This window comes from Gaeumannomyces tritici (genome assembly GCF_000145635.1).
Source record: "Gaeumannomyces tritici R3-111a-1 unplaced genomic scaffold supercont2.2, whole genome shotgun sequence".
Taxonomy (NCBI): Eukaryota; Fungi; Ascomycota; class Sordariomycetes; order Magnaporthales; family Magnaporthaceae; genus Gaeumannomyces; species Gaeumannomyces tritici.
In genome coordinates, this window is record NW_008804546.1 from 5,428,829 (window position 1) to 5,438,079 (window position 9,251).

General features: G+C 57.3%; 2 protein-coding genes across 2 annotated transcripts; both read left to right on the forward strand.

Moving 5' to 3' along the window:
* Positions 1-5,523: 5,523 nt before the first annotated feature.
* Positions 5,524-6,165, forward strand: GGTG_04375 (hypothetical protein; the record flags this gene model as incomplete). Its single annotated transcript, XM_009222170.1, has 2 exons — positions 5,524-5,811; positions 6,109-6,165. Exons 1-2 carry the CDS (start codon positions 5,677-5,679, stop codon positions 6,163-6,165), a joined length of 192 nt encoding a protein of 63 aa, XP_009220434.1. The 5' UTR covers positions 5,524-5,676.
* Positions 6,166-6,615: 450 nt separating this feature from the next.
* GGTG_04376 (hypothetical protein) lies at positions 6,616-7,333 on the forward strand. The gene has a single exon (XM_009222171.1). The coding sequence runs from the start codon at positions 6,824-6,826 to the stop codon at positions 7,133-7,135; it is 312 nt and encodes a 103-aa protein (XP_009220435.1). The 5' UTR covers positions 6,616-6,823; the 3' UTR covers positions 7,136-7,333.
* The last annotated feature ends 1,918 nt before the right edge of the window (positions 7,334-9,251 follow it).

A 9,251-nucleotide genomic window follows, 5' to 3' on the forward strand; every position in this document is an offset into this window, starting at 1 on the left:
GGCGACCACTCCTCGTCGCCGGCGATGCGTCCAGAAAGCTAGATGGCCACGAACTGCCCTCCGGTGGGAGAAACCCTTGAACCCTCGGTCCCAGTTAGGCAGGTTCCAGCGGCCATGGAGCGGGGTTGCGGGCGGCCGGTCATCTGTCAGGGCCGCCCGGGGATTCCCACGGGTCGCACTCTTAATTTCCTTTGGCTTTGTCGACGTTGCCTGCCGCCGACGTTGCCCGCCCCCGACGTCGCCGTCGTGTTTAGACGTTGCCTGCCCCCAACGGTCGCCGTCGTGTTTATCGCCAATTGACTTTTTTTTGTCGCTTCGTGGCCATATTTTCCCATCAGTGCGCGAGTTGAGCCACCGTCCCACGTCCTACCCTGCGTATTCAAACTTTCGGGAAACATTGGCACTTGACACTTGACGCGGGCCCGTCCCGGGTCGACGCGACGCTGCGGTGCTCCTGTTTAATTTCCACGACGACGAGGAGAGTTGCCCGAAAAGCCATTCCGTGCCTTGTCTGCCTGGTGGGGCCGGCCACGTTGGGGAAATTTGGTTACCCACTGTCTGTGGTTGCTGGCCCCCCGCCTTTTTTATTTTTTTGACAGGCGGATCAGAGAGGGGGACGGACACGCGATGGGTTGATTGCCAAAAAAAAAACTCCGAACCCCGTAACCGTTGAAAACACTGCCGTCGTCGCATGGGGCGGGGAAAATCATAAGGTCTCGGCGGGCAAAACGACGGTCAGAATGGTCTGGATACAACAACCCACCCCCGACCCTTATTTTAGCTGAACGCACAAAAGAACAGCGAGGTGGCCAATGTGCGCCTTGATCAGTCAGATGTTATGCCAGATTTGATCACGTCTCCCATGCTGCTGCCATGTCGCGCGCGCGCACGCGAACGCAACCATCTGCGACTCAGTCTCGCAGCGACCATGTTTGCTGCTGCACGGCGGTTGCGTGTTGTTGTGCGTGGGTTGTTGCTGTGCGTGGGCTGGGCCCTGGGCCTGGGCTTGGCTTGTCGGCTTCGCCTGCCCCCAATTGGCAGGCGGGGATAAAAAAAAAAAAGGGTGGGGAAGTGATGGATGGGGATGGTGCGCACGGACCATTTTGTGGACGTCGCGCGAGGGCGCGCAGATCAAGTGCAGGGATGGTAACGTGGCCGCACGCACGTGGCAAGGGGGCCTGTCCTTATTTTGGATGTGGTGGGTGGGGTTGTCCCCGCCCGTGAAACCCCCACAAGCCCCCCTTGCGTGGGAAACTTGACGCAGCCAATGGCAGGGCAGGAATGGCCCATGTCGCCTGAAACTAGCTCGAAACAATTGCTGTTAAATAGAATCTTTCGTTGATGGGGCACTCGCTGGTCGGGTGTGTGTGGTTTGGGTTGCATTTTGGCCATGTTTTGGATCTCTGCTCCATCGATCCAACCTGCTTTTTTGGGCAACTTGTTAAAACGAAACATTCGCAGCATGTTGAGAGCTTTCGCCTTGGGAAAACGGGACGAACAAGCTGCTAATTCAGGACAATAAGAAACAATCTGTATCTTGAAACGAGCCTCTCCCGCACCATCTTGTCCACCTTGTCCCTGGAGCCCATCATCGGGTAATAAACTCAAACAATAGAATAAATCTCCTTGGGCTGAAAGGGCCGAGACGCATGCAGGACGGCGGTACGAGCCCACACCAGCCCCAGACGACTAATGCATGGGGAGAAAGCAATGTCAACTGCTGATCGCCGGCAGCGTGCCGAAAAGGCCGAGCAGGCGTTGGCTTCACCGCCTGTAACGGTCGGTCGAACGTCGTCCACCACCACCGCCACCACTACCACATACCTACCACACCCCCCCAGTCCGCAACGCCGGCCGATGCGCCGCGTCGCGAATTGCAATTTCTCGCTTCAGCCATCAAAGGGGGGGAGATGCGCCGCCGTCAGCAGGGCGGGTGCACCTATGTGACAAACCGTGGTTGGAAGGTTTGTGGCGCGCGCGCGCTCACCGTGTCCCCCACCCGCCGCATCTCCCACAGACCACGTGTTCTTCCTGGCGGGCGGCCCTCGCGCCGATGCGGGGTTCCGACTCGGAGCGATGTTGTAGGTGCGCTTTCCTTGATGCCTGCCGCGGCTAGCCCTGCCCAGGGGAAAGACGAGCCCGCGCGCGCGCGCACGCGCACCCTCTCCTTTCCCAGGTTGGTGTCGGCTAGGCGCACACACAGACAGACGGTCAGATATTCTTCGGGACCGGGCCTCCAGCCTCTCCTCAGCCTCGGCTCGTTTAGCTAGCTAGAGCAAAAGGCCAGCAGCGCGGGGGAAAGATGATGAGGAGGAGGGTGACCAAGATGGTAGCTTGCATCAGGGCTGCACAAATTCCTAGGTTCCTTCCTAGGTTTCTTCCTAGGTTCCTCTACCGCGCACAGAAGCGAGCGGGCTTCTGCAGCTGCAGCCTTGGTGGAGACCTTTGAGCACAAAAAGGGGAATTAGGAGATATCAATTGTCCGGCGCAAGATCGTCCCTTCCCTCCGCGTCCGCCCCAGAGAAACAAAGCCAGGACGTGCAGTGCAGCGCAGCCGGAATTGGCTCCATAGGAAAAAGACGGGACTGCTGCAGTTGGCAATTGGGACCTGCTTCTTTCGTGGGGCGGACGACTGGGAAAATGCAGGCACCAGTCCCACCCTCATGCAGGCACCGCTGCGAATTGGGGAATCGAGCCTCGAGCCCCTGCATTACCTGCATCCACTGTGCCCATCCGTAAAGGCCTTGCATGTACTATGCCGGGTCAAATTGGATAATATCAAGCCTCTCTCCATGCCCCCTTTTTTTCTTCTTCTTTGTAGGTAAAACTCGGCCACAAAGAGGAGGCTTTGAATTTGACTACCAAAAGTCAGACAGCCAACTCACATTGAGTTATCAGACACACACCCAGCCTTCCCGATAAGCTCTGCCCTAGCCGTCCGTTCGGTGGCCCGACCTCTCCCCCAGGTATCTTGTTTTCCCACCCTTCCCCGATTAGATGTGGCTCGCGCCTCCCGCCCGCCGCCCCCTTTCGCAACAGCATGGGAACCCACCACCCCGGTTTAGGGCCCACTGGCCTGGCTGGGGGCATGTGCTGATCATTGATTCTCTGGACGCGCGCAGCGCAGAGGGAGAGTGAGAGAGAGAGAGAGACTCCCTCTCGTCGCCGTCGTGGTGGTGGGGCGGGGGGGCGTGTCGTGCGCAGACGGAGACCCGTGTCGAGAGGGGGCCTGGACCTGAACCTGGACCTGGACCTGGATCTGGACCTGGACCCCTAACCTGGCCCGGGCTAGGTACTCCCCCCCTGGGCGACAGGGCAAGGTTGCATGCTAGCGCACGTCCTTCCATGGCCCTGTCTTTGTCCCTTGCTCTCCTTTCCGCCTTCTGGCTTCTTGGTGCTCTCGCTTGCCTCTCGTCTTCAGCCCGACTCAAGCCCAAAAGCGTGAGAGAGAGAAAGAGAGAGCGACAGAAGGGGAGAGAAGAGATGATACGGACGCCCCCCTCCGCCCACACCCTCCCTGGCTCGCCAAACAAGGTTGCCAGTCGGTGGCAGGGAAAGGGAGAAGCCGACCCAGACTCGGGCAGAGAGTGGCCTATCACACCGCTCTCTCGGTCCAGGCCTCGCTCGCCCATGCTCTCCGCACGCCATGTTGAGCGAGGGAAAGGGGAGCACAGAGAAAAGGAAACAAGGTTGGCACACAGACGTTTGCCCTGGGCAGATGTCAAAAGGAAACGCCAGTGATGCCGCAAGTAGGCAGCTCACGCCCTTACCGATCCGCCAAGTGTGGGGGTGGGAGTGATGATAGTAAGGTAGGGAAAGAAGGTGGTGGGCAGGTAGGCAGTTGCTGTCCTGTCTGGCCTGAGGATTGTGGATTTCATTTTTTATGTGTGATGATTTCACACCGCACACCCGAAGCCATCTATCCCCCTGTGAGGGAGGACACACACATTGGCAAGTGATAAGCGACATAGTCGTGCATAACGAACCGGGGCCGGGCTGCACTCCGAGTGGCTCTCGTATCCATTCTGCTGCCCTGCACCCTTGTGCATCACATGATGGGGCTTTTCGGTGCTTTTGCTTTGGCCTTGTGCTTATCCGCTTATTTTTTTTATACACAACTGTTCATTTCCACAAGGAATCCCATCACAAACACACTTGGGCGCGGCGACGCACAGTCCCGGAAACGGATCCCATCCCTCTTGATCCATTTTTTTGTTCGAATGTTCGTAGATGGAAGCGCTTACATGTTCTTTTTCTTTTCTCCCGTCTGCTTTCCACAACCTGTCCGGAATAGGAACCAACGCCGGTCCCAAGGAGCTGGGAGAGCCCAACCGACAGGGGGGGTTGGTTTTTTGGGAGTAGCGCGCAAAGGGACGAGGGCGCAACCGGATTGAAGAAAACAGACGTGATGGCAGATACGAAGGATGATGTCGCGAGGTGACGAGATCAACCTGGAGAGGCAGGGCATCCCCTTGTAGCGAGCGAGCCATCAGCAAGCTAGGGGGTTAGTCACGTCTTGTTTTTTTTTTCGTTCTCTCTCATTTCAGAGCCAGCCTGTTCCCTGCGCTTTGCGGAGAGCGGGCGAGACAGAGGGGGGAAAGGCTGAAAGACTAGTGGCCCGTCAGCCGCCACACGTGTTTTAGGGATAGGGCACTGTAAAATTTTGGGGCGGCAAGCAGAAAAAGCAACGAGCTCGCAGTGGGGTTCTCCCATTAGCGTACCAGCGATCCGATGATACCCTTGGTTTTTTTTTTTTTTTTTTTTTTCTTCTCTCTGACAGCAGGTGGGGTTTTCTTCTCTTGCAAGTGCGCGCGCTCGCGTGTTTGAATGGGGGCAAGATGGAAATAGATCGGTAGGATGTGGGTAGGGGTGTGTAGCAGCGTTTGTCGGCAGCAAAGAGCCGGCTCCGCTTCTTCGTATTTTCCAACATCATCTCGGTCTCCTCCAGCGCCGAGGCGATGATCATTGATTCTACACGGCAGGTATTGACGACGGCCGGGGATTTCATGTCGCTTCGGCAGCCTTTTGCTTTTCCTTCTGGAAGTTTCACCTGTACATCGGCGGTCGAGGGCGCTGCCGGAAATGACCGGTTTTCATGCCTCACTTGTCACCTGCCCCGTACCCTTTCTCGTTCTGTCACTTGTCAAGTTTCTGGGGGGTTAAAGTCAAGTTGGGGCAAAGTCGCAGCTAGTGACGGCGTCAACAAATAAACCTTTAACGAGAAGCCGAGGAGGTGTTGTCGCAAGCCTGTGTCGAAAGCGTCTCTCTTCCATCTCTTCCTTTTCGATGATCATGGCCGAAAACGGGTGGGCAAGAGTGTCCGGGGTGGGTTCGCTGGAGCAGCCCGCAACATTCTCGCTAGCGTGGCTCACGGTGTGGCAGGAAAGGTAGGCCTCCCGCCGACAACGCCCGTCTCGGTGTCTCAGCCCTCGAGGTGAGCCGCCGCCGCTACGGGTGAGGGCATAGCATAGCATGGCATCGTGTCGTATCGTATCCTGTCACCTTGGCTCACCGCATGCGCGCCACCACACACATCCCTTCCTTCCTCTTTCGCTTGCTTTGCGTTTTATTTCGATATTCTCTTGACCTGTCGTTCTTGTTGGTTAGCGCTGAAAAGGCACCGAAAGCCTGCATCTTATATGTGACGTGTTATGACCTAGGCGATAAAAAAACCACATGGTTTCCCGTCCCCCCCATTTCCGCCTTGCCACCACGCCCAATCGCAACAGTTTCAGAGCCTGCAGCCCTGAGCTTTACTGTCCCGGGAGATGGCGCCGTCGCCAAAAAAACTCGGCCCAAAACCCAGCAGACGTGAGCAAACAGTCGACACTAGCGCCTGGGCAAATGCGGGTGACAGTCACAACCCGAGCCAGCCGACTGGATGCTTGTCTTGTGCCTTTTGCTCTTGCTTTTGCTTTTTCTTCCTCGTCCTCGGCTGTTCTGTCTTCTTTTGGCCACCGCGGAAGTGTCTCTGCAGCCCCGAGTCTTGGAAGACGGTGAGTTCTGACCTTGGCAACGGGAGGAGACCCAGCTCTGACACACATACGTATACACACACACACACACACACACACACACACACACACACACACACACACACACACACAGACACACACACACACACCATGGGCGCTTCGCTGGGGCACCGACCAACACTGTGTGTGATTTTAAAAAAAGTCAACAAAAAAAGGCCAGGGGCTCGGAAATGGGGGCTCTGCGGATTTACTTCGGTTTCCCAGCTCTTTTGTGATGGGCACTCCAAGAAGTGATTGTCAGGGATTCGGCAACATTCACGTCGAGCTATCTCCTTTCCGGGCCAGCCCAGCTGCCCCAGCTGCCAGCCCCGCCCAGGCTTACCTTGGCCTTTGACTCTTCCACCCTAGCGCTAGCGCGGCCGTTTTGCGGCGCGTTGCAAGAGTGGATGGCCACACCGAGGAAAGTCGGGGATAGGGGCAAAAGGGGAGCGGGCGTGAGGATGGAGACTGCCTGCCCAGGCCACCGTTCACCGCGACACGGCCGCCACGCCGCCCAGTCGCTGAACGAACTGGCGGGTCAAAAGGGCGGGATCAGGGATCGAGAGGAGGCCTGTCTAGCAAAGTGGGCGCCCGCTTTTTTTTTTTTTTTTTCTACAGAGGGTCGGGGGTGTAGCCCAAGAACTCCCAACCGTTCTTGGACGCTTGGTCATCGGCTGGCGCTTTTTCAGGTCGTCTTACTAACACCGCTTCGGCCACTCGGCGCCGCCAAACCCTGACCCTCGGAGGCTGTGTTGGTTGGCGAGAGCGCCACTGTTTTTTTTTTATACACAGTATTTTCGAGGCCGGAGATGCCTTCGACCTCGGCAAGAGATGAGGGGGGGCCATCGGCCATCCCAATGGGGAATGGAGGAGTTTTGGGCTGTCTCACCGGCAATGCAGCACCTTTGCGGAGTTCCAGAAGCTGTCAAACGTCGACTTTTATGACGCAGCCACCCTCGCTTCTACTGGCAAGGCGTGGCGAGGCTGTCTACCGAGGCAGGGCGGCCAAATTGGCTGGCTGGCTGGCTGGCTGGCAGGCTGGCAGGCTGGCAGACAGGACCGGCAATCGGATTCCCTGGACGAGTGGGAGGGGGTCCCTGAGGGTTCCTGAGGGTCCCTGAGGGTCTATATCAACGTCGTTGTATCGCAAGTCTTGGTCCAGGATCGCTGTGGGGGCCGTTATTGTCAAGCTTAAAACCAAGTAAAATGAAAGAGGGCGGGCGCACAGGGAAAAATGCCCGACGCAGGAACGGGTCGTAGCACAACAGATTCTTCTTTCGTGGAGCAGAACTTTCGTGGAACAAGAGAGGGTCCCCGGCACGCAAATGCCCCGACGCAGGTCCCAGCGAGCTATGTACTACGCTGCAATGGAGCAAAACGCCCGGCTGGCGGCAATCGCACTCTTCTTTTCTTCTCGTTTTATTTTTCTTCTCTCCTGCTCGTTCTTGGGACCAAACAGATCTACCACTTGTTCCGAAATGCCCGACGCATCAGCTGTGCTTCAGGGCTGCAGCTCCGGGGCGGGGGGTACCTGCAGGGTGCTGCGGATGTGATACCAAATACTCCTTATCTTTGGACATGATTAGCGTCGATTGGGCATCTCTGCACTTGGCGGAGAGCGGCAGGCGACGGAGACGAGCGAGCCCACAAACAACCCACGCGGATGGACGCCCAAGAAAGGAAAATGTCGCCCCATCGCCAGGCGATGCACGCCGTTCTGGCCCCATCGCGGGTGTTGTCGATCGTATTACACGCCCCCTTGAAAGAGTAGCCCAGGCTAGCCTCGTTTGTACCACTTTCGCTTGAAGATCCCCACCGAACGAACTGAAAGAGAAAACACGTCCTTCGGCAAAGACGGACGGCGACGCTCTCGTGATGGGGTTCTGTCACGGTGAGCCTCCTCTCTCTGTGCGCAAGGGAAGAAAACAAATGGGAGGCGACTGCAACGGGGGTGTGTGTGTGGGTGGTGATTTGCGGGTACCTACTATGATACTGGTATATAATATGGCTTTATATGGCCCAGGATAAACGACGACCACCCCCCCCCCCCCCTCCGCAGCGACCGAAAAGGATTCCTAATGCAGTAACCCATTCTCACCTGCGCTCTCAACCCACCCCCCGCAAGGGGACCCAGAGCCAGGGGCGCGGGCCCCAGTTTTTTTTGCTACTAGGAGAGAAGTGCGAGCGAGAGGTGAAGAGCTGTCAACTGGCATCCCCAGGCTCCAGGGGCCTGGGGCCTGGGGCCTGGGGCCTGGGGCCTGAGGGGCAGCGAGTGCCGGACCAGTCATAACCACCCACCATCCACCGCCGAGCTGGGCCTCCCGCATGCGAGAAGCTCCTCAGCCAGCCCACAGCGCCGGCAAACCCTTCCCCTCCCTGGCGGGCGATTTGGCGACGGGAGACCCAAGATCGCCTCCCCTTTTCTTTTGCGTATTCTTTCACATTGCTCGTTGTCTCCATATCACTACCAATTTTTCTCGAACGCCTGCATGCCCCAGAAAAAGGAATTCGAGCAAAAAACGCAGCGTCCCATTAGGTCGCTTCTTGGAAGTGCAGTGCGGGGCAGGCAGCCTCGAAAGAAAAGACAGAATCGCGGCGCAGGGCTGCTCCCAGCCTGATCCCAAGCCCTGGCCCTGGGTTAGCGTAGCCTTCTGGCTGCCGAGTGGGATGTGGGTAGGTAGGATTGTGTGTTTTTTTTTTGGGGCTGGCAGTGGGCATGAACTGGTCGCCAACGGCCAACTCACTGACCAGCACAGTAACAGCAGCCCCTGAAGTTTCAGGTCACTGCTGCAACTGGTGTAACCACGCGTGTTTTTTCGTTTCTTTTCCTTTGCCCTTCCCGTCGCCGCTGCGCCTCGCGGTTCCCCTAACAGACGGGCAGACGCGTTCATGTCGCCCACGCGGCACATTGACCGTCGCAACCGCCGTCGTCAGTGGCGTCAGGCTTGGAGGGAAATAGCACCACCACCCACCAAGGCCCTCGAGAATAGGACCCCTGCCCCCGTATTGGTTTTCTCGACTGATCTTTTCCAATAACTCCACTCTCGTCAATTGCGGGATTCAAACTCAATGATCCATCGCCCCAGGTGGTATCTGAAAGGGATCCCACTGGTATTACCAAAATGTGGGTATTTGGTATTTGTGCATTTCAACGTCCATCCCGCGGGCGGCCGGTCGCAATAAATTGTGCATGACCACGCACCGGGACTCAGCTCCGGTTCAATAAGACGGTAATCG